Source organism: Giraffa tippelskirchi, chromosome 7, assembly GCF_054371585.1.
Source record: "Giraffa tippelskirchi isolate mGirTip1 chromosome 7, T2T-mGirTip1v1.2.pri, whole genome shotgun sequence".
Lineage (NCBI taxonomy): Eukaryota > Metazoa > Chordata > Mammalia > Artiodactyla > Giraffidae > Giraffa > Giraffa tippelskirchi.
Genome location: NC_137281.1, coordinates 10030001 through 10054244, shown reverse-complemented (window position 1 = coordinate 10054244; position 24244 = coordinate 10030001). Strand labels below are relative to the sequence as shown.

At 52.0% G+C, this 24244-nt stretch overlaps 2 protein-coding genes and 1 long non-coding RNA gene across 26 annotated transcripts in view; 2 read left to right on the top strand and 1 right to left on the bottom strand.

The window, feature by feature from the left end:
• The first annotated feature begins 235 nt into the window (after positions 1–235).
• Positions 236–2815, top strand: POLR1G (RNA polymerase I subunit G). Its single transcript, XM_081515702.1, has 3 exons — positions 236–302; positions 783–924; positions 1094–2815. Exons 1-3 carry the CDS (start codon positions 281–283, stop codon positions 2523–2525), a joined length of 1596 nt encoding a protein of 531 aa, XP_081371828.1. The 5' UTR covers positions 236–280; the 3' UTR covers positions 2526–2815.
• The window catches only part of ERCC1 (ERCC excision repair 1, endonuclease non-catalytic subunit), a 57679-nt gene continuing 36080 nt past the window's right edge, over positions 2646–24244 (bottom strand). For 4 of the 23 annotated variants that reach the window (XM_081515716.1, XM_081515715.1, XM_081515719.1 and 1 more), the window contains 11 exons: positions 24033–24114; positions 23018–23156; positions 16538–16649; positions 15331–15546; positions 11845–11948; positions 10908–11007; positions 9832–9908; positions 4639–4738; positions 3346–3417; positions 3046–3114; positions 2646–2758 (listed from right to left, as the gene is read on the bottom strand). In XM_081515716.1, the coding sequence (XP_081371842.1) occupies positions 2705–2758; positions 3046–3114; positions 3346–3417; positions 4639–4738; positions 9832–9908; positions 10908–11007; positions 11845–11948; positions 15331–15546; positions 16538–16630 (885 nt within the window). In that variant the 5' untranslated portion in view covers positions 16631–16649; positions 23018–23156; positions 24033–24114 and the 3' untranslated portion in view covers positions 2646–2704. Of the gene's footprint in view, positions 2759–2961; positions 3115–3345; positions 3418–4638; positions 4739–9831; positions 9909–10907; positions 11008–11844; positions 11949–15330; positions 15547–16537; positions 16650–16863; positions 16980–17001; positions 17244–23017; positions 23157–24032; positions 24115–24244 lie in introns of those variants that run through there. The other 19 variants (XM_081515712.1, XM_081515703.1, XM_081515721.1 and 16 more) reach the window with 16 other exon arrangements.
• Positions 22970–24244, top strand: part of LOC145515408 (uncharacterized) — a 1402-nt gene continuing 127 nt past the window's right edge. The window contains exons 1-2 of one of the 2 annotated variants that reach the window (XR_014060877.1): positions 22970–23176; positions 23908–24129. This is a non-coding gene — a long non-coding RNA (uncharacterized LOC145515408). Of the gene's footprint in view, positions 23189–23907; positions 24130–24244 lie in introns of both variants that reach the window. The other variant, XR_014060876.1, reaches the window with a different exon arrangement.

Sequence of the window (24244 nt, the reverse complement as noted above, 5' to 3'; positions counted from 1 at the left end):
GCCGGGACCTTGGGCGGCTCTAACTCCTCCTCACGCCCCAGACAGCGAATCAGCTGCTTTTTGGAGCAGACTTTCGGTACAAGATGACTTTTCTCGCTTCTCTGCCGTGCACAAGTGGAAATTTCCCGTAATTATGCTCACAGAGAGAGCGGGCTCCGAGCGACACCTCCCGCGCTCCCGTGCCGTATGGACACTCCCAGACGAGGCCCCACCCCCGTGGTTCCACGTGGTCGGCGGTGGGGCCTGAGTTGCTTGGTCTACCTGAGGCGTGGGTCCCGGGATGGCGGGGACCCCGTCCGGCGGTGAGTTGCTTCACGACGGGCCGACAGGGTGCAGAGAGTTGGCCGGCGGGAGGAGAAAGGAGCGCGCTAGAGCGTTCGGACGGAAAAAAGAGACATCCTCTGAGACCAGACCATGCTCCTCACCCCAGTGGTTAAACCTAGAAGGGTTTTCCTGGGGAACCCAGAAATGCCTCTTCTCAGCTGCTGCCCCCCGTCTCACCAAAAGAATCTGACCAAGCGGAGAGTGTGTCCCCTGGCGGATGGTGGGGACGGGGAGGCATTCAGATAGAGAATATTTGAGGGTGGCGGCAGGTGGGGGCGCGGAATACTGGTGGGGAGAACTAGGGTTGGGATGGCGGATACAGGCGCGCCTCTGGGCAACAGACAGGAGAGAGGAAAGGCGTGATAAGAGGATTGGGGCGCTCAAGAAGTTGAGACCAGTGGACCGATAGGCGCCCTGGAGGACTGGACTGGCACAAATGACCATTTCCCCTTCTGCAGGTGCTGCTCGTTTTTCTTGTCCCCCCAACTTTACTGCGACGCCCCCAGCCTCAGAACACAGTCGTTTCTCTTTGGAGGCATTGGCCGACCCAGATACAGAGCTGTGGCTCATCGAGGCCCCTGTAGACTTCGCCCCAGACTGGTAAGAGGTCCCATGCCAACTCCTGGGAACATTTCTCACCCCAGTGGCTGAGGTGGGGTACTTAAAGGGGCTTTCCTGGGGAACCCAGAAATGCTGCTTCTCAACTGCTGTCCCCTGTCCCACCAAAAGAATCTGATCAAGCTTCTGCCCTCCTCTTTTCAACTTTCAGCCTCAATGGACGACTCGTGCCTCTCTCTGGGTCCCAGATTGTGAAGGGAAAGTTGGCAGGCAAGCGGCACCGCTACCGGGTTCTCAGCAGCAGTGGCCCCAGAGCTGGAGGAGAAGCAACCTTGCTGGCCCCCTCAGCAGAGGCAGGAGGGGTACTCACCTGTGCCCCAGCACCCCAGGGCAGCCTGAGGATCTTTGAGGGTCCCCAGGAATCCCTGACAGGGACTCTACTACAGTCCATTCCCACAAGTCCCCCACCACAGATCCCCCCTGGCCTGAGGCCTCGGTTCTGTGCCTTTGGAGGCAGCCCGCCGGTCACAGGGCCTGGGTCGGTCTTGGCCTTGAAGTCCCTGGCCTCAGGGAAGAGGAAGAAGAAGAGACACTTGCCAGAAGCCTCAGTTCCTCAGGAGGCAGTGAATGAGCACGGGGCCCTGGAGGTGGACACAGCTTTGGGGTCCCCAGAGTTGGATGTGGGGAAGAAGAAAAAAAAGCAGCAGCTGAAAGAACTAGAGGTGACAGAGCCACTGGCAACAGAGCCCATTGCTGAGATGTTGGAGCCTCCAGGAGCACTGTCCCCATCCACCACCAAGAGGAAAAAGAAGCCCAAAGAGTTCGTAGAAATGGTCAAGCCAGAAACAGGGATGCCGGAGTCCAAAGAAAAGACAGGAGAGGAGCTAGAACTCGTGGTTAAAAGAGAGCCTCTGGAAGAGACAGTCCTGTCCCCTAGAAAGAAGAGGAAGAAGCAGAAGGAGCCAGGAGAGATGGAGCCGGTGGAGGAGACGACAGCGGAGCCTCAGCTGCAGGTGAAGACGGAGCCACAGGAGGAAGCCATCCCACTGCCGTCCTCAAAGAAGAAGAAAAAGGAAAAGAGGTACAAAGGGATGAGGGAGCCAGGGATGGAGGCGACAGAGCCAGAGGTGAAGCCTCTGGAGCTTGCAGGGGAGGCGATGGAGCCTGAACTGCCACCTGATGTGGAGCCACAGGCTGAGGCAGCTCTGGGATCCCCCAAAAAGAGAAGGAAGAAAGAAAAACAGCAAAATGCGATGATGGAGCCAGGGACAGAGGTGGTGGAACCACAGGCAGAGGGGACGGAGCCCGAGCTGCTAGGTGCTGTTGAGCCTCAGGAAGCTCTAGCATCCACCAAGAAGAAGAAGAAAGAAAGAGGGCACCCAGTGACAGAGCCCGGGACTGAGAAGACTGACCCCCAAGGCGAGATGATGGAGCCTGAGCTGCCAGATGAGGGGCAGCTTGAGGGCAGGGCAGATCCAGCATCCACTAAGAAGAGGAAAAAGCGGAGCCAGAAAAGCCAGGTGCCCGAGACAGCATCCCAGGAGGAGAGGCCAGAGCCCCTGCTGAATCCCGAGTTTGGGCAGGTGGTTCCCACGGGACAGGAGAGGAAGTGGAAGAAAAAGCTGCCGCAGGATCCCGTGTAAGTGTCCACCGGGGACACCGATGACTGCAACTCAGACAAGCTGAAGGTGGCCACCTGGGCCATCAGGAAGCGAGAGCAGTGAACCCCTCCTCCCACTGACCACACCAGCACACCAGCCGGAGCCTGGGCCAGAAAAAAAGTGCTTTATTATTACACCGAGGACCTCCTTGGCATCTGGGGTCAGTGGGGCACTTTCAAGAAGGGCTCGTGGAAGACATCAAACAGCCTTCGGGCCTGGAGAAGGGGGAGGAAGAAAAGGAACCGGTCATTAAATGAGCCATTTGTTTGATACATCGGAGTGGGCTTCTGGTTCTTTTTCTCCTCTCTTGGAGGGGACACTCTGGGGGTAAGGTGAGAAGTAGCCCGATCTAGATTCTATCCCAAACTGGCTGTGTGAGGTTGGGCTGGTCCCCACCCTCTCTGGGCCTTCCGAAACCTCAGAACTTTGGGATCTGAGGTCCCATTTCTTTGGGGCTCCCTCCTGCCCTCAGCCCCTCAAGCCCATTTCCCCAGGCTCTTACCTTCTGGGGTCCCAGGCCTGGGCACAAGGACAGATCTTCCTGGGATGCAGCTATGAGCTGTTCCAGAGACTGAGGAAGGTAAGAGCTAGCCGTGAGGGGAGGTGAACCCAAAACCTCCCCTGCCCCCAGCTGCTCGGTGGGTGTACAATATTCCTGGAGAGCAAAGAAATCCTGCAGGAACCAGGGGAGGCAGGAAGGATGGGGAGGGGGGACTGGGAGGTAGAAGGAAATAGGTGGGCAGCTTCCTCGAAAAGCAAAGCAGGCAGAAATGTCAATCAGCACAAGGGAATTGTTCCTCACCCCAAAAGTAGTCAGGAGGGTCTGACTGTCCGTTTTGTTGACGGACTTGACGGTGGTCAGACATTCAGTCACCTGGAGGGAAAGGAGAGAGCGGGGCAGAGATGGGAGGAGAAAGGGAAAGCAGACTGAGCCGGTGAGGGCAGCACTGGGTCACTGCCGCGCCCCTAGGCTGCTCTGCATGCAGGAAGTGCTCAGTAATGCTTTGGGGGGGTGTTTTTTGATTATGTGTTTTGATGATTGAAAGGTCATCTCAGAGTGATCCCCAACTAGCTGAGAGGGTGCTGGTCATGGGATGAGAAGATAAAACTCATTTATCTTGAGCTGGTTCTGCCCCAGGGAAGACTGTAGGCTCTGAAGTTGGACCTGAGTTCAAAACCAGGCTACACTGCCTTCTCCCTATGAGACCCTGGGCATAGGAACTGACCTCTCTGGGCCTATGTTTTCAGGCAAATGGGGGTCCTCACAACACCCTGCACAAGGGTGCCTGGGGGCATCCTCCATTACCCTATCGTTGGAGCCCCAGTACAGTTCATTCAGCAAATATTCTCCGAGCACTCCCTGCGTGTTTGGTGGTGCTGGGGTCACAGCAGGTCTGAGACAACCCCTGCCCTACCCTCCTGGAGCTCCTAGTCCACTGTGAGAGGGAGATCAGTTCCAGACACAGTGACCCAGACAGGCAGGGCTGAGCGAGCCCAGTGGGGGCACTTGACCTGACCTGGGGATCCCAGAAGACTTCCTGGAGAAGGAAGCATTGGAGCTGAGATAGGGGAAAGACCAGATCAGGCAACTAATCAACAGAGGAACAGGATGGACACAGAAGTGACAGAATGAGGAGGTAGGGGGTAGAAGGGGCTGCCGGGTCAAACAGGCAGGACCTTGGAGAGTGTGGTGAGGGCACTGGGGAGCCATGGGAGGGATTTGGTGTTTGTTTGTTTAATATTTATTTATTTGGCTGTGTCAAGTGTTGTGGCATGCGAGTGGTTTAGTTGTGGCCCTCAAACTCTTAGTTGTGCCATGTGGGATCTAGTTCCCTGACCAGGGATCGAACCCAGGCCCCCTGCCATTGGGAGCTCGGAGGCTTAGCCACTGGACCAGCAGGGAAGTCCCCACCCAAGGGTTCTGAGCTGAAGAAAGCAGGCTTAGGAAGACCCTGCTAGCTGCTGTTCGGGCAGAAGTGACTGGAAGCTGAGGGTGGGGTTGGTGGGGAGAGGTGTGACTTGAGATCAGGACTGCAGCTCAGACCTCCAGAAGGAGCTGGGAGGAGGCCCGAGCAGGGAGGGGAGGGTGCCTCACCCGGGAAACGAAGTCCTGTTCCAGCTTCTCCATCAGGAGGTCGGCCGGCTTCTGCTCATAGGCTTTGTACGTCTCCAGGTACCGCCCGGCCTCCTCGGGGCTGGGGTGAGAGACATTCGGGTCAGGGGAAGAGGGCAGGGGGGTCATGTTTTACATTAATTTCATTTGCTGATGCTAGAATTCCAAACTCAAATACAGAGAAATGAATGTTCTCAACCTTGCCTAAATGTCCCCTGGTGGTAACCCCTGCTGGGCGGATGTATCTTGACAGGTCTTTTCTAAGACGTGTGGCTAAGGGCCACAGCTTGGGAGCCTGACCAGTGGGGTTCAGGCCCCACTTCCACCTGAGTTACCCTGGGCCAACAATTTTCATTTCTCTGGGCCTTAGTTGCCTCACCTGTCAAGTGGGGTGGATGCTAAGTTCCAAGTGTTAGTCGCTCAGTCGTGTCCTACTCTTTCCAACCCTATGGACTGTAGCCCGCCAGGCTCCTCTGTCCATGGGATTCTCCAGGCAAGAATACTGGAGTGGGTTGCCATACCCTTCTCCAGAGAATCTTCCCGACGCAGGGATTGAACCCCGGTCTCCTGCATTGCAGGCAGATTCTTTACCGACTGAGCCACTAGGGAAGAGGGGTGGATGCTAATGACAATTAAACAAGTCCACATCCTTAAGTGTCATGCCTGGTGCTTAGAAGCTTATTTAAGAAATGTTAGGTCTTCTGGGAGGGAGGTTTTATATGCAGCGCACCTTCACAAGGAAAGTTCTAGAAGCTGACTACTGCAACTAACCTCACAGTCACCATTCATGTTTCCATTAGGCACTGGGTTTTTCTGACATGTAATTAACTGTCTCAGAAGTAGCTGAAACAAGTAACTCAATAAACGGGCCTGTCTGTGTGCGGAATAGAGGAACCCGAGTTTATTCACACCAGGAAAAAGCTGGCCTTTTTCCTCAAGTGTTTGTCTTGAGGCATTTTCTTAGCCTTCAAAGTCTAGCTAGAGGACAATGTTTGTTGATTAAACACTGATTTATATTCTCAAAAGAATACTCATTTTTCTAATTCTGTGTCTTTCTGTGAGCTTTGTTGCTTTCCTCTAGTCGCAGAGGGGACTGTTATTGTTCTTAATCATTTGTTCAGGACACACGCTGTATCCACTTCCTCACTTTCACTTTTGTTCCCCAGTACAATCAGGACATTCTTCCACATCGGAAGACAGAGCTCGATCCCATTTACTTTTTAAAAAAATATTTATTTCTTTATTTGGCTGTGCCGGGTCTTAGTTGCAGCAGGCAGGATCTTCAGTTATAACATGTGGTCTTTAGTTCCCTGACTAGTTCAGGGATCGAACCCGGGCCCCCTGCCTTGGGAACACGGAGTCTCAGCCACTGAAGCACTAGGAAAGTCCCTCGACCCCATTTACTTAATGGGTCCAAAATATTCCCTAGTTTGGATGTAAAGACATGGGAAATATTCCCCGTGTGGGGGCCTAGCTGCATTCCAGGCACTGTCCAAATCCCTTTATCTTCAGAAGCTTCTGGGCTCTCTTGAGAGATCTTGTAAGGCAGTTATTTTCAATCCATGAGTGGGGTTGAGTCACTTGCCCAAGATCACACAGCCGGGCTCCCCATACTCCACTGTGCTACTTCCCACAGTAAAGAGAGAGCAATTTTTCATACTTGCTTCTGTTTTAATATATAACTAATACATAAATACATTTTTCTAAGTACTCAAAAAGTATAGCAGTAACACACCCCTGGAGAAGGCAATGGCAGCCCACTCCAGTACTCTTGCCTGGAAAATCCCATGGACAGAGGAGCCTGGTGGGCTGCAGTCCATGGGGTCGCTAGGAGTTGGACACGACTGAGCGACTTCCCTTTCACTTTTCCCTTTTATGCATTGGAGAAGGAAATGGCAACCCACTCCAGTGTTCTTGCCTGGAGAATCCCAGGGACGGGGGAGCCCGGTGGGCTGCCGTCTATGGGGTCGCACAGAGTCGGACACGACTGAAGCGACTTAACAGCAGCAGCAGCAACACACCCCTAGGGAGGGCACAGAATGACAAATACGTTTACCCTTTGGCCTCAAAACCCATCCCTGGGGTTGGGGGCAGTAGTGGAAGTGTTGCTGTAACAGCAAAACCCTGGGAATCAGCCAAGTGTCCACCAATACGGGGCTACAGGTAGAATACTACACAGCTGAAAAAGAATGTGGATTCAGACAGTGAGTAGTAAAGTGATAGCAAATGAACTACCAAGACGTGAAAAGACGTGGAGGGGAACTTCCCTGGTGGTCCAGTGGCTAAGACTCCGCGCTCCCAATGCAGGGGCCCTGATCAGGGAACTAGATCTCACACGCAACTAAGAGTTTGCATCCTGAACTAATTATCCCGCATGCTTCAACTAAAAGAACCTGCATGCCACAACTAGGACCCCAGGCAGCCAATGAATTAAAAAAAAAAAGACATGGAGAAACCAAAGAAGGCAGTCTGAAAAGGCTTCTATGAGCTAACAGAAAATATATACTGGTCTCTGTCCCTGTTTCTGACACAGCGCTCCAAACCCCTGTAAATGCCCAAGTGATAAGATCACCAAGGGCTTTTTCTGTTCCACAGAGGTGACCCTCGTTGGCTCCTAGATGGGGGCTGGTAATTGGAAAGTCCAAGCCAGGATTAGAAGCTTGGAATTTCCCACCCCACCCCCGATCCTCTAGAGGGGAGAGGGGCTGGAAATGGAGTTAATAAGTGATCATGCCTATGTGAGAAGCCGCCATAGAATCTCAACACTAATCCTGGGATTGAGGGAGCGTCCAGGCTGGCAAACACATCCCCACTGGGAGGGTGACACAGTCCCAGCTCCCTGGGGACAGAAGCTCCTGTGCTCAGGACCCTCGCAGAGCTTGCCCTGTGTACCTCTTTGTATCCTTTAGTGTATCTTGTAATGAACTGGTAAATATAAGTGTTTCCCTGAGTCCTGAGAGCCATGCTAGCAAAATAATCAAACCTGAGGAAGGGTCATTGGAGGTCTTGACCTGCAGCCGCTGTTCAGAGCACAGGTGATTCCCTGGGCTTGCGACTGGCGCCTGCAGCCTGCGTGGGATGGGGCAGCTCTGTGAGCCATTAACCTGGGGGATCCGACCTTATCTCCACACAGAGAATGTCAGAACTGAGCTAAACCTGAGGAGTGAAGGAGACTCACAGGATGAAGCACTGCATTCAAGAGTATGACTATTTTCTGTTTTAATCGCCAGTCAAGTCTCCTGCTAACCAAACATGCAGGTGCCTGTTTCTTGTAATCTATCTTGACGTTTTCACCAAATTAATGGGTGAAAAATAACACCTCGTTCTTTGAAAATTGACATTTCCTGAAAAGCTGTATGGCTGACAGGTTTTTCATGTCTTCTTGACAACCTGCTTTAGACTTTTAAAATTGGGCTTTTCTTTTTGGCAGCACCACATGGCTTGCAGGATTTCAGTTCCTGAACCATGGATTGAACCCAGGCCATCGCAGTGAAAGCCCAGGATCCCCTCACCCCTAGGCCACCAGGGAGCTCCTGGGCTATTTTTCTTACCGATTTGTAGGAGGTCCTTTCTATATATAAAGACATAATACGTGTTTAAATACATTCCTGTGAATATAAACATTTAAATATTTTGAACTGTATAAATATAACATTTATATGTAAACATATAAATTAGGGATCTTAGGACATCCCTGGTGGCGCAGTGGATAAGAATCCATCTGCCAATGCAGGGGACACAGGTTCGATCCCTGGTCCAGGAAGATTCCACATGCCTCAGAGCAACTAAGCCCGTGTGCCACAACTACTGAGCCTGAACCCTAGAGCCCGGGAAATGCAACTACGGAAGGGCCTGTGAGCCGCAACTACTGAAGCCCGAGCATCCTGGAGCCTGCACTCCACAAGAGAAGCCACTGCTCGCCACAACTAGAGAAAGTCTGCGAAGAGCAACAAAGACCCAGCACAGCCAAGAACAAATACCTAAATAAAGTTTCCTTAAAAATAAATAAAAGTAACTTAGGGATCTGAAGTCTTTTCATCACATATAGCAAGTATTTCCTCTTAGTGTGTCACTGGGCTTTAAACTTTGTCTAGAGTATCTCTTACTATCCAGCAGTTTAAAATTTTAATTTTCTCAAATCAGCCAGCCTTTTCCTTTATGGCTTCTGGGTTTTGAGTCTTGCTTTGAAAGACTTTCCTAGCACAAGAACATTATATATATATATGAAAGTGAAAGTCGCTCAGTCATGTCCAACTCTTTGTGACTGCATGAACTATATACAGTCCATGGAATTCTCCAGGCCGGAACACTGGAGTGGGTAGCTGTTCCCTTCTCCAGGGGATCTTCCCAACCCAGGGATCGAACCAGGGTCTCCTGCATTGCAGGTAGATTCTTTACCAGCTGAGCTACCAGGGAAGCCATATATATATATATATGATTTCTTATACTTTTATTGTAGTTTTTCTTTTTATGTCTATAATCATCAAGACTTCATTTTGATTATGGTGTAAGGAAGGGATCTCTTTCCCCTATGAAGAACCAATCAAAATGGTCTTTATAAACCTAGGCTTGGAATGAATTATTCAGGCAGGTTTTATGTCTAACTCATGAGTACCTAGCATGGTCCTGGGCATTTGATCTATGTCACCTTCTTTTGTGCCTACAACCCTGTAAGAAAGATATTAAGATCCTGTTTTACAGATAAAGAAATTGAAGCCCAGGGACTTTCCTGGTGGTCCAGTGGTTAAGAATCCACCTGTCAGTGCAGGGGACACGGATTCGATACCTGGTCGGGGAACGAAGATCCCACATGTCTCAGGGCGACTAAGCCCGTGTGCCACAACTGCAGAGCCTGTGAGCTCTAGAGCCCATGCTCCACAGCAAGAGAAGCCACCGCAGGGAGAGGCCCACGCGCTACAACCAGCGAGCAGCCCCTGCTCGCTCCATCGCTGCAAGTAGAGAAAGCCCGCGCACGGCAACAAAGACCCACCACAGCCAAAAATAAAGAAACAAAAAATAAATTCAATATTCTAAAAAAGAAATTGAAGCCCAGAGAGGCAGTGCCTGGACCAGGCTCACACAGGGCATTCCTGGGAGGAAGAAGGAAGGTCTGGGGGTGGAAGGGGGAAGAACTCTCAGGATGGAGCCTGACCTGCGGGGGAGCCTCCATCTCACCTCCAGGCAAGGATCAGGGTGCAGTCGGCCAGGATGCACATCTTAGTCAGCTCCTTGAGGGCCTGTTGAGGATCTTTCTGAGAGAAGAAAACCAGAATGAGGGATCTGGGAGAAAGCAAGGAGTTAAACAGTCTTAAAAGCTGAGCACCTTAGGAAGCCAAGAGCCTTTCACTTGACTGACACTCCCTATTCTCCGATGGGGTGCCTGACCCAGGCGGGGCAGTCCCAGGACCCAGCAGTGACCAGGCCAGCCCTGACTCTGCCTTCTGGGGACTCACAGTCTGACGAGGGGGACAGACCCATCCCTAGACAGTGATGACCCAGAGTGCCCAGGGCTGAGGTGGAGAAGCCAGAGGAGCATCTGTCATACCTGGGGGATCAGGGAGAGCTTCCTGGAGGAGGGGACATCTGAGCTGGGACCTGAAGGAGGATGAGGAGTGAGGGTAACAAAGAACAGCAGAAAAGGGAATTTCAGACAGGGGAACAGTGTGTGCAAACGAAGGGAAGGGAGAGGGCTTGAGGAAATAAAATTCACTGCTATGGGATGGAAGATGTGAAATGAAAGGGTGATCATTGGAAGCTGAGAGATGAGCTGGGAGAGCAGGGCGGAGACTGGGTCACACAGGGCTTCACAGAGGGCACTGGGGGGCTATGGGGGGTTTGGACCTCAGATCTGTGTGCTTGAAGACCCCTCCGCTTGCAGAGGGGCAAAGATGGAGGCCATGAGATGAGGAGAGGCTGGGGCAGGGACCCAGGCAGGAAAGGCAAGGGCCTGGATCAGGGTGGGGCTGCGAGGACAGAGAGAAAGAAACAGATTCAAGAAGTATTTAGGTGGCAGAGGGCTGGGCCTGGTTGAAGGGGGAGTGGTGCGCGCAGAAGGAGAGATGGGTAATCTGATCATCCCACCTCCTCGCCAACACAGGTTGCAACTCAGATGCAAGAAACTCCCCACTGAGGTTCCGACTTGCATTCCTCCTTGGAAAGGACTCAACACCCACCTGGCAACCAGGAGGCCCAAGGCTCCCCATTTCACAGATGGGGACACTGAGGCCCACGGGGGAGTGACCCCTGCTTACCACGTCCACCTGGACGAGCAGGACCCGCAGGGCGTAGCTCTTCCCCAGGCTCTGCAGCCGCTGGTGGATGTAGTCTGGGTGGAGGTTGTGGTAGCGGAGGCTGTGGGGTGGGGAGAGAGAGAGGGGTTGGGAGGTCTCTGGCTGAAACACCCCAGAAGCCCTCCTTCTTCCCTCTGGCTGGAGGGCTTGGAGAGTGAGGCAGACAGGCTTGCCAGGGACTAAGGCTCAGAGAGGTTAAGTGACTTGCCCAAGGTCACCCTTCAAGAAAGGAGCAAAGTGGGGACTGGCAGTGAGGGCTGCCTGGCTCTGGCTCCCTGGAAGGGTAGACCCCCGGATTCTTCACCAAGGAAGAGAAGACCTCCAGGTTTCGAGTGGAGCACAGCCGACCCTAGACAGCGTTCGTTCCCCCGGGGGTTAGGGTTGCGGGGCGCTGCACAGCTGGTCTGGGGAAGCAGGGCCCACCTACCTGCCCCCGGGACTGCCTGCTTTGGCCTCTGAGGGTGCTGGCAGGGAGGGGTGGGACAGCTTTGCAACCCAGGAACAAAGAGGCGTCTCTGCCCAGTAGTGGCCAGCTCCATACCCCACAGGGAGGACAGGAACTTAAGAAATTTCACTTCCCCTGTCTGGCTCTGTCTGAAGAAGGGCCCCCAGGAGTGGAGGGGGGAAACTCGTTTAACTGGTGACAGTTACAGAAACCTTGGCTCCAGTTCTGAGTGTCTGCGAGATGAGGCTCCCTTCTCCCTCAGGTGCAGGAGTTCAGGCCCCCAGCCTCTCCTCCCTCAGACCCGGGGCCTCAGCTCTTGTTCTGGGCACTTACGGGCCAAGATCTCTGCCTCCTACACAGGGCCATGCCCGGAGGTCTCCCCCCCGACAGCCCAGAACACCTGGAGCACCCCCCTCCCAGGCCGTCTGGAAGGTGGGCGGCCCCAGCACTCACCTGAGGAAGAGGGCACAGGTGTTCTGGCCCAGCACGTAGTCGGGGAGCACGTCCCCGAACTCCCAGGGCACGTTGCGCACGAACCTCAGCACTGGGTTGCCCCTCTGGATGGAGGGGGCACACATTAGCAGGGGGGCCCTGGGACCACCCCACCCACCGCCACCCCGGGCCCTCCTCCCACCTCTGCTCCAGCCCTCTCCACCCTCCTCCTGCTTTGCACCCGGGCTTCTCCAGCTCTGCTCTCCTCCTCTCCCCAGAGCCCCCTCCTCCTCAGCCCGGAATGTTCTTGGTGCTGGGGCTCTGACCTAGGCCCCTCCTCCCCAGCCCTGTCGTTCTTTAGTTGTTCTTTACTCTTTAGTTCTTTAGCTTCAGTCGTAGCCCGCCAGGCTTCTCTGGTGGATTTCCCAGCAAGAATACTGGAGTGGGTGGCCAATTCCTTCTCCGTGGGATCTTCCTGACCCAGGGATGGAACTGCACTCCCAGTCTCCTGCACTGGCAGGTGGATTCTTTACCACTGAGCCACCAGGGAAGCCTTCCCTGGCCCTCCGCCTTAACCAAAGGGTCCCTGGATCTCTCTCAGGCTCAGCCCTCTCTCTCAGCCCCAGCCTATGTGTCCTGTGGCCCACTGGACACCTACCTCACTGGCCCCCATACCTGCTCCCCCTCCCAGCCCCAACTCAGGGATGGCCCCACCATCCAGAGACCCAGGGCTCCCCTCTCCCTTCCCTCCCCCAAGTGGGACATCTAGCTTCTAAGCATCCCCCGGAAATGCCTCCCCTTCCAGTGCCACGGCTCCCACCCCACCTCCTCCTGGTCCCCTGCCCCTCGTGGCTACCCTCCAAACAGGAGCCAGACAGCTCTGCCTCAAGCATAAACCTGCCCTTCCCCTGCTCTAAGCCCTGGTCTGGCTCCCCACTGCCCTCAGCAGGAAGCTCCTCACGGTGCCTGCGACCCTCCACAGGGTTAGACCCCTGGTGTCCGCTGAGCAGACATCTTCCTCTAAACACCCCCTCACACTCTACTCTGTAGCCCAAGACGGAAATACTCTGAGCAAGTCAAGCGCTGATCTATTTACAGGTACCTGAGAACCCACTTTGTGTCTAAGTCTGACCAAGAGGACGCAGATCCCTGCCCCTGTGGCAGACACAGACATTAGACAAAAGCATCTTGGGGGACTTCCCTGGGGACTCGGTGGTAAAGAATCCGCCTGCCAATGCAGGAGATGCGGGTTCGATCCCTGATCTGGGAAGACCCCATATGCTGTGCAGCAACTAAGCACGTGCGCCAAAACTACCACAACTGTCAAGCCTGTGCTCTAGAGCCTGGGAACCACAGCTACTGAGCCCACGCACTCTAGAGCCTGTGCTCTGCAAGAGAGGTCACCGCCATGAGAAGCCCACGGATCGCCACTAGAGAATAGCCGCCACTTCCCACAACTAGAGAAAGCCTGTGTGCAGCAACAAAGACCCAGCACATTGCCCCCCCAGAAAAGCACCTGGGGGATGAACATGTAATCACCAAGTGAAGTGGAATTTGGCTCGAATGAGGGTATGGATCTGCTCTCGTGGGGGGAGTGGGGTGGTGGTGTGTGGTCAGAGAAGCTGGGGTGGGAAGGGTCTGCAGCCCTGGGGCATCTCGACCTGAGACGCCAGGAGGTGTGGAAGGGCTTTGGGTAAGGGAGAGGCGGGATCCAAATTTAATTTTTAAAGGATTGTTCTGTCCACTTCACACCCTTCTAGAATGGCCAAAATCCAAAAGACCAACAGTGACAAGTGGGGAGGATGTGGCAGAAATGCAACCTTCATCCACGGCTGGTGGGAACGTAAAGTGGTGCAGCCTTTTAGAAGACAGTTTGGGGGTGCCTGAGAAAGTTAAGCACAGCGTTGCCACATGACCCAGCCAATCTACACCTAGATAAATACCCAAGAGAACTGGAAACATGTCCTCACAAACACTGATACCTAAATGTTCACAACGGCATTTTCACAATCAACAAAAAGTATAAACCGAAATGTATATAGCTAGGATATACCTCTACATATATCCTAGAGGTGGAATTGCTGGGCCATATGGTAACTCTATGTTTAAACATTTGAGGAACTGCCAGACTGTTTTCCAAAGTGGCCACACTGTTTCATATTCCCACCAGCAGTGTACAAGGATTCCAGGTCCTCCCCACCGTCCCCACCCTTGGTATTGTCTATCCTTTAGATTCGAGCCATCCTAGTGGGTATGAAGTGGTATCTCATTGTGGTTTTGGCTTGTATTTCCCCGATGGGTCATAATTTTGAGCACTGTTTCCTGTACTTGGATCTTACGATTATCTTCGTGTACTGCTGCTCTCTCCCTCCAGAAGGCCAGCCCCGTCAATGACAGAGACTTTATCTCCTGTCCCCCAGAGCCTAGAACAGCATCAGGTAAACTCTGGCCACCTATGTGGATTATAAGTGGCTCAGAGGGGTTAAGTCACTTGCCCAAGAAGACACAGCTACAGTGTGGCAGAGCGGGATTCAAACTTGGGCCCGTGTTCAATAGTTTTTGAATAAATGGACAAAACTGGGGTCAAGAGATGTAGCTGCATGGCCATAGTCACACCCCCAAACAGAACAGTTGGGGCAGGACTTTCCTGGTGATCCAGGGTTTAAGATTCTGAGCTCCTAATGCAGGGGGCCTGGGTTCGATCTCTGGTCAGGGCACCAGATCCCACCTGCTGCAACTAAGACCTGGTGTAGCCAAATAAATATGTATATAGATATCTTTTTAAAAAAAAAAGAGTTGGGGCATTATGGACTGAATGTGTCTCCCCAAAATTCCTAGGCTGAAATTCTAACCCCAATGTGATGGTACGTGCTGTGTGCTGCATCACTTCAGTCATGTTCAACTCTATGCGACCCCATGAGCTGTAGCCCTCCAGGCTCCTCTGTCCATAGGATTCTCCAGGCAAGAATACTAGGGTGGTTTGCCATGCCCTCCTCCAGGGGATCTTCCCAACCCAGGGATCGAACCTGCGGCTCCTGCGTTGCAGGCAGATTCTTTATTAGGAGGTAAAGGCAGGTGATAAGGTCATGAAGGCGGAAGTGTCATGAATGGGATTAGTGTTTTTATAAAAGAGATCCAGGAGTTCCTTGCCCCTTCTGAAGCTGTGAGGACACAGTGAGAAGACAGCTGGCTATGAACCCGGAAGCGGGTCCTCACTAGACATGGGACCTGCCAGCACCTTGATCTTGGACTTCCCAGCCTCCAGAACTGTGAGAAATAAATGTTCACTGTTTAAGCCACTAGTCTACGGTATTTTTATTAGAATAGTCTGAAAGGACTAGGACATGGAGCATCCTCAACCCACACACACTAGCTGAATGGATGAATGGCGCTGTTGAGAGCCCAATGGGTGGAACTCAGAGCTCCCTTGCCAACCAGAAAGCCCTCCCTAAAAATGCATTTCCCACCAGAAAGTCCAAAGTCCCACTTCTCCATCCCCGTCCTCACCTGCCGGGGGCTCACAATGATGCTGTTGGATTTTGCTCCTGGTTTGGGGGCCTGGTTGGGGGTCTCTCCTGCCAGGGGTTCTGGCCCCATGGGGCGTGTGGCTTCAGCCCCGGCTGGAGGTCCAGAGAGGGCGTACTCAGCGTAGGTCTGAGGGCCTGGCGGGGGTGAGGTCTCCACAGTGGGCAGGCTCCGTGTGGATTTGAACAAAGGCTTGGCCTGTGGGAAGAGATGTGAGAGGGCACGCGAAGTCTGAATCCAGCCACTTCTTCCTACCTCCTCAGCCACTACCACCCTGGTCCCAACCACCTTCTTCTCTCCCTCCGGCCACTGCAGTCACTTCCTCACCAGTTCCCTCATTGGCCCTCATCCCCTAGTCTGCTCCCCACACTGAGTCATACCATGTCCCTCCTCTGCGCAGAGCCCAGAGGTGGCTCCTGCCTTAGAGCAAAAGCAGAAGCTTTCACCACAGCCCTCCAGACTTTTAAAGAGCTGTCCCTGCCCCTCCACCTCAAGGATCTCACTTTCTATCTCCTCCCCCCTGGTTTTCTCTACCCCAGCCCCACTGGCCTTCTTGCTACCCTAAAATGCATCAGGTTTTCTCTGACCTCAGGGCCTTTGCACTGTTTTCTTTCACCCCCCGCCCATATCACACAGCTCGCTCCCTCACCTCTTTCACATCTCAGAAAAGGCATCATCTCCTCCAAGAGGCCCTCCCTTGACTGTTCTATCTAAAGTAGCTCTCCCCTCCCATTACACCCTATATCCTTAGCTTACTTTCTTTTTCTTCATAGCACATAGGTGGCAGCCAGTACTTAGCACCAGCCAATTGTGTTCCTGTGGGGTTGAGAATTCTGTGCTGCCAGGTCCTTTATTTACCAAAAAATGTTAGATGTGCAGACTTACTTTAAAATCGCAAAACCTTCCAATTCTTAAAGTTCAGCAATAAATTCACGCTTTTGCAGAACCAAGGCGCTGGCTACGTGAAACATTCCTGAACTAGTCCCCTTGGTGCCAGTTTTCTAACTCTGCCTTAGCCCTCCTATGACATTTTACGGATAGGGAAACTGAGACCTGTGTAGGTCAAAGGACTGTTTTCCCAAGGTGACCCACGCCCCAACATTTCCTAACCCACACTGCGGTCCTACAGGTTCCTTCCTCCTAACCAACCCCCCAAGCCTCCAGCGGTTCCCTCATCTCCTAGTCCTACCCCAGGAGGAGGGACCACATCCTCGTCCATAGGAATGAGGAATTTCTTCCTTGTGGGTGGGCCAGAGGGCTTGTGTACTCCCTCTTCGTCCATCGCAAGCTCCTTCTGGGGCCTGAAAATGAAGACGTGGTGTTGGGAGCCAATGAGACATCGGCATTCCCCAGCAGGAACACCCCACCCCTCAGTCACAGTCGCCCCCCCTCCTCCCCCAGCAAAAAAAGTTCCAGGGCTCCATAGCGTCCAGCTCCAGACACCCAGGGAGGGAGCTAGGTTCTATAAGGCCGCTCCCCATACAGCCACCACCTCCGGCTTGCCCCGCCTCTTACCGGTCCACACTCTCCATTCCCCACGCCCTCCAGGGCCCCAACCTTCTTTTCTCCCGCCCTCACAGTTCCCCACCTTCCGTCTGCCAGGCCCGACCACTGTCCCCAACCATCCTTCCGGCCCGCCCCCAGGGCTCGCACCTGGATGCCTTCCCCTCGCTCCACCTCCTCAATCTCTTAGACGCTGTACCGATTGATTGGCAGCTGCCAATCGCCACCGGCAGTCTCCACCCCCGACCCCTCTCGCCTAGCCCGGCTGTCTTAGCTCCCCGAGGACCCACCTCCTCGGCCCCGGGCCGCAAGGAAAAAAACCGAAGGGAGATAGAGGCTTCCCACCGCCCGCGCGGCCAGCGCGGCCCCAAGCTCGCCGCACTTCCGGCCTCTCTAGCCCTGTAGCCCGCTCCCGACGTTCCCCAAAAGAGTAGATTAGAGGGGCGGTCCCCGCCCAGCTCTCTATGGTCCTGGAGGACTGCAGCTCTCTATGGTCCTGAGGTTTGCGTTGGAGAGAGCTGTCGACCTGTTGCCCTGAGCGTCTTGGGTTGCCAAGCCGTTTGAGGCAGATGCTTTACCATCTGAGCTACTAGGGAAGCCCTCACTTTATTGCCTCTAGTGTGCCTGGGCTCTGGGCAAGGCTTAAAGGAGAAGAGATGGCAGCATACCCAACTAGGTTCCTTCTCTCAGTACAGACTTGGGTTTGAATCCCAGTTCTGTCATTGACTTGGCCTCAATTTCCCCCTTCACTCATTCTTTAACTCCACATATGATCTCCGAGTGCCTCCTCTGTTCCCAGCTCTGTGCGAGGCACTGCTAGTGACACAGTGGTGACCAAGGATAACGACAGCACCCCTCTGCTCTCCTGGAGCTCACAACCCATTCGGAGAGACAGACCTGTTTCCCGACAGGGGCGACCCAGAGTGGGCAGGGCTCAATTAGAGATCCCAGAGGGCCAGGGAGCGGGATGGGGACAGGGACACCTAATCCAGCCCGAGGGCCAGGAAGAGCTTCCAGAGGAAGGGACATCTGAGCAGAGACCTGGTTGATGAGTTAGTATTAGTCATTTCCTGAAAGATCGTATCACACTGTTCCAACTTGTAACTCTCTGATTACTAAGAAGAGAGAACATTTTTTCGTGAGTTTATTGCCCTTAAACACTTTGTTTTCTGTGATTTGGTTGCTCATATCCTTTGCCCATTTTTAAAATAGGGTTGTATGCCTTTTTTATTACTATTAATTTGCAGGAGTGCTTTATGAATTCCAATCCTGTTAGTCAGTTACATATATTCCAAAACATTTCCTCCTAGTTTGCACTTTATATTTTAACTTCATCTATTTATGTTCCTCACACAGAAATCCTTAGTGTTTATGTGCACCTATTTATCAATCTAGTCTAGCCTGACTTTTGGTGTGTTTAAGAGGCTTGCCATACCCAAGGGGGCTTCCCAGGTGATGCTAGTGATGAAGAACCCACCTACCAATGCAGGAGACATAAGAGACGTGGGCTCAATCCCTGGGTCAGGAAGATCCCCTAGAGGAGGGCATGGCAATCCACTCCAGTTTTCTTGCTTAGAGAATCCCATGGACAGAGGAGCCTGGCTGGCTACGGTCCATAGGGATGCAAAGAGTCAGACACGATTGAAGTGACTTGGCATGGAGGCATGCATACCACGAGGTCATAAATATAGGCTATCATTTTTTTTTAATACTTTCCTAGTTTTGATTTTCTTTCTGTGTTGAATCCACATGAGACTTATTTTTGAACATGTGTTAAGGTAGGAATTTATGATGGATACAGGCAGTTGTCCCAGGACCATTTATTTTATTATTATTATTTTAAATTTATTTCGCTGTGCTGGGTCTTAGTTGTGTAACTCAGGATCGTCTGTCTTCATTGCGGTATGTGAGATCTAGTTCCCCATCTAGCGCCCCCTACATTGGGAATGTGGAGCCTTAGCCACTGAACCATCAGGGAAGTCCCCAACACCATTTATTTGAAAAGGCAGTTCTGGGAATTCCCTGGTGGTCCAGAGGTTAGGAATCGGTGCTTTCATTGCCGGGGTCCAGATTCCATCCCAGGTCGGAGAACCAAGATACCACAAGCCTCACTGCCAAGCAGCCAAAAAAAAAAATACAAGAGAAAGTCAGTCCTTTCCCCTGGTTTTTGATATTCCACTGTTGTAATCTGTCAGATTTCCATATATCCACAGGTCGATCTCTGACATTTCTATTATATTTCATTGATCTCTAAGTCTGCTTCTTGCCTCCATGCCAAACTGTTTATTTAGATATGTTTTGATATCATATGAGCGGAGTCTCCCACCTCTGTTCAGTTTCAAATCTGTCTTTACCATTCCTGTCCATTTTCCCTTCTAGATGGATTTTAGTAGCTGCTTTTCTAGCTAGTTCCCTGAAAACTCCTATTGAGATTGGGATGGGAATTGCATTGGACTGATGAATCAATGACAAGAAGATTGACATCTTTTTTCATATCCATGAACATATTGTCTCTATCTCTCCATTGATTTCGCCTTTTCTTAGGAGCCTACTGTAAAATATTTTTTCTAATTAATTTTTATTTCTATAATTGACTTATAATTTCCTGGGCTTCCCTTGTGGCTTAGTGGTATAGAATCTGCCTGCCAATGCAGGAGACACAGGTTCCATCCTTGATCTGGGAAGATCCCCTAGAGAAGGAAATGGCAGCCCACTCTAGTATTCTTGCCTACGAAATCCCATGGACAGAGGGGCCTGGTGAGCCACAGTCCATGGGGTTGCAAAGAGTGGCTGAGCACGCATGCACCAATGACCCCATTTTAACTTGTCTCTGTAAAGACCTTGAAAGTGAAAGTAGCTCAGTCGTGTCCAACTCTTTGCGACCCCATGGACTGTATATTCCATGGAATTCTCTATGCCATAATACTGGAGTGGGTAGCCTTTCCCTTCTCCAGGGGATCTTCCCAACCCAGGGATCAAAGCAAGGTCTCCCCCATTGCAGGTGGATTCTTTACCAGTTGAGCCACAAGGGAAGCCCACAAATACTGAAGTGGGTAGCCTATCCCTTCTCCAGCGGATCTTCCCAACCCAGGAATCGAACCTTATTTCCAAATAAAGTCACATTCTGAAGTAATGGAGGTTAGGACTCAATGCATCTTTTGGGGGGGCACAATTCAACCCTTAACAATTTTCTGTTACTTTTTATAAACTTCTTCCTTCTGAATTCATTTGCTTCTTGCTAGAGTACATTCTCTTCTAACTCTTTCAGAGAACGTTCTAGATAGGCAATTTCTGAGTCTTGTTCATCTGAGAATGTCTTTATTTGACCCTCAACAAAAGGAACCTCAAATTCTAGGGGAACTTCCCTGGTGGTTAAGACTCTGAGCTCCCAATGCAGGGGGCATGGGTTCAATTCCTGGTTGGGGAACTAAGCTTCCACATGTTGCATGGCTCGCCAAAAAGAAAAACAAATGGAATCTCAAATTCTGGGTTCCTAGTTATTTTTCTTGCAAAGTTAGAAGATACTGATCCAGACTTTCCTGGTGGTCCAGTTTTTAAGAGTCTGCCCACCAGTGCAGGGGACGTGTGTTGGATCCCAGGTCTAGGAAGATCCCACATGCCGAGAACAAGGCAACTAAGCCCATTCACCACAACTACTGAGCCCACACGCCTAGAGCCCGTGCTCCACAAGAGAAGCCACCACAGTGAGAAGCCCATGCTCTGCAACGAAAAATAGCCCCCACTGCTGGCAACTAGAGAACAGCCCGCGTGCAGCAAGGAAGACCCAGTGCAGCCAAAAATAAATAAACAAAATAAAAAAGAAGGAGATACTGGTCCTCTATCTGGGTCACTGATGATAAGTCTTTCGTCATAAGCAATCTCATCTCTGAGCGTAATTTTTCCCCAGGATTCTTTACTAGCAGTGTGACCTAGTGCCAGCAACTCAGTTTCTCCATGTAGGTCAGTTTGCTCATCTCTAAAATGAGAATAACAATAGCAGAACTATTAGGAAGATGAAATGAGGTGTGTGGAAAGTGCCTACATCTGTATTTGGCACACAGTATATGCAATATTCAGACCTGTCATAAAAATAATATAATCCTTGACCACATCCTGGGCAAGCACGGACTGAAGCTGTTGTGACCACTGCTGTATCAAAGTGCCCAGAAACCAGAAGGGCCTACTGAACCATATATTGTTTGCACGAACAAAGAACAGAAACAGGGTCCTCCAGCAAGCGACTTTACTACTGGAGCCTCTGCTTCCACATTTGTAACGGCTGAGGTTGTGAGAATTCAGTAAGACCACACAGACATGTCTTGAGCTGCATGGTTCACTCATTCCTTGACTAACTACATATTAAGCATCTATTGTGTGACAGGCACTGGGGATACGTGTATGTGTGCTAAGTCGCTTCAGTCATGTCCGACTTTTTGCGATCCTATGGACCCTAGCCCACCAGGCTCTTCTGTCTATGGGATTCTCCAGGCAAGAATACTGGAGTGGGTTGCCATGCCCTCCTTCAGGGGATCTTCCTCACCCAGGAATCGAATCCGTGTATCCTGTCTCCTGCATCGACAGGCAGGTTCTTTTTCACTAGCGCCACCTGGGACGCCCAACTGGAAATACAGCTGATAGCAGGCAAATCAGATCAGGTCCCTGTCCCGTGGCGCGGATGGTTTCACGGGAGACAGACGGTAAGGGAAAAACACAAATAAAAGAGTTCCAGACAGTCATTTGTGCTCTGGAGATGATTTAAAAAAAAAAAAGTGATGTGAAGTAGATGATGGGGGAGGAGACCACACAGTCTCAGGAAAAGGGACTTTATAAATTTAAAAATATGTATATATTACCATCAACGAGATAAATATCAAAGTAGATTGAGCGCATACTATAAACTAAATCCTCATAATTACCATCCTCTTAGGGCCTGGTATTAAAGAATTCGCTTGCCAGTGCAGGAATCGCAGCAGACACGGATTCCATCCCGGAGTTGGGAAAGTCCCCTGGAGAGGAAGATCCCCAGGAGGAGTAAACGGCACCCCACTCCAGGATTCTTGCCTGGGAAATCCCATGGACAGAGGAGCCTGGCGGGCTACAGTCCATGCGGTCCGCCAAGAGTCGGACACGACTTAGCGACTGAGCATGCATGTAGGTACCGATAGTTTATTTGACAGATGAAGGAGCTGAGGCCCCAGTGACACGGAGATGGCCTATGAAAAGTTGTCTCTAAATCCAAGGGCAGAGAGGGTTTCTAGAAGGAAGCCAGCCTGGGCGGGACTCAGTTTCTCCCGAGGGAGAATGGAAATTACCAAAGAAACCTGCTACTCGTGTCTTTTCCGCCAGGGGGCGATGGCATCCCACAAGCGGATTTGAGCTGTAGGGGCGCTGGAACAGGTACCCACCCTCGGGCAAGACCCCCCAGCGAAGGCGGCGGGCGGTCTCTTCCTATCTCCCGACCCGTTTCTCTCTCGCTGAAGTGCAGCAAAGACCCCGCGGAGCGCCGTTCAGGTTAACTCTGATCTTATTTGATTAGTTGAGCGGGGAGAAAGTTGCTCTCAATTCAACAGTGTATTTTCCAAGTTGGATTCCTACTTTCAGTTCCCAAGTTGAACTTTCGGATCCTGAATTCGAATCTTTCCAGCTCCCAGAGCTGCGAGTTCGAGTCTAACAGCGTCCGTACTGTACTCATTTCCCCATCCTTCTTCCAAATACTCTAAGTTCCAAGTCTAGCCCCAACCGAAGTTCCTGGGCAACTCCTCGGAGTCCAGACCTTGCCTCATGCCCAAACCTTCCCCTAACCCCAACTTCGACTTTCCTCTAAACCTCCAAAGGACTGGGGTGAGGATGGTGAACATAGGGACACCTCACCCCTAATTCCGCCCAAGATACTCTGGGCGGGGGGCCGACTGCCGCCGGACCGAAGGCTCTGGAAGCGGGGGCGCGGCCGAGGGGCGCAGTGACCCGACCAGCGTCCCCACCCGCCTCTAAACTTAGCCGCGGTGACGCGCGGCCCGGCTATCGCGGCGGGGCCGGGGACGCAGGGGGGCCCGAGCGGAGGGGGAGCGGCTCAGCTCCGCTAGCCTCTATTTATAGAGCCCGGAACCCGAAATAGCGCGGAGCCAAGCGGCCGGGATGACGCGGGAGCCGCCGGGGACTGACTCACCCGGCCCGGAGCGACGGTCCCCGGATGGGGGGCAGTGGAGGCGCTGGACTCGACCCCGCGCCATCCCGGGCACTCTTGTGCTGGGACGTCCCAGGTTTCCACGGGGCACTGTGCTTGGATTCGCAGCAAAAAGGAGGATCTGCAGCACGAGAGACTGAGGTTAGATCAAAGGTGGGACTTCCCTCAAAGAGCCCAGAATCAAGGAACTAACTTTATACAAGAAGAGGGGTTGGGAAGGAGGGGAGATGAACCAGCTATACATATGTATTTATAACCAACAACAGGATGGAGGCGTTTTGAGGGCAGAGAAATGGACACAACTGGGCCAAACCCCTGGGTCACAGCTGTCCCTCTCTCCACTTGCCATGGCTCCTTGCATGCTGTTCCCACTCCCTAGAATGCCTTTCCCTGCCTCCCCAGTCTTATGAACTCATACTCCTGAGAGAACTGGTGCTAAGGGCAATTCCTCACAAATTAAAACTCTGACCCACTGGACTGGGAGCCCCATGAGGGTAGGGCCAGGCACTTCTCAGTCATCACCATTTTCCCAACATAAGATAGGCCTCTGGAGAAATTAACTGCATGAATAAAAACTGTTGGTAATAAAATAAAATGATGTTTCCCAAACTATCACAGCAAATGTTGGTTGTATGCTACATGCCAGGTGTGAGTCGGATAGTTATCTCCTATGGGTCTCACTACAACCTTAGGAGAGAGGTATTTTTATTATTTTCATCATCACCAACCTCATGATGATGCTGTCTTTTTTGTTTAGTCACTTAGTTGTGTCCGACTCTTTGTGACCCCATGGACTGTAGCCCGCCAGGCTCTCCTGTACATAGGATTTCCCGGGCAAGAATACAGGAATGAGTTGCCATTTCCTTCTCCAGGGGATCTTCTCAACCCAGGGATCGAACCTGTGGCTCCTGCATTAGCAGGCGGATGCTTTACCACTGAGCCATCTGGGAAGGCCAACCCCATGTTAGAGATGAAGAAACTGAGGCTCAAAGAATACCTTACATGTCCTCAGAACTGTCTCCTGAACCAGGTACCCTGGACCCAGAGATGTTCAGTTCCCAGGATACTGTGTTTAGTTCCTGTAGGACCAAAAGGTAAGGGGTGATTCTCAAAGTGCAGTCCACAGAACCTTGGGGGGTTCCCCAGCACTCTTTCTTGAGGTCCCCAGGGTCAAAATGATTATCATAGTGCTGACACTTAACTCCCTTT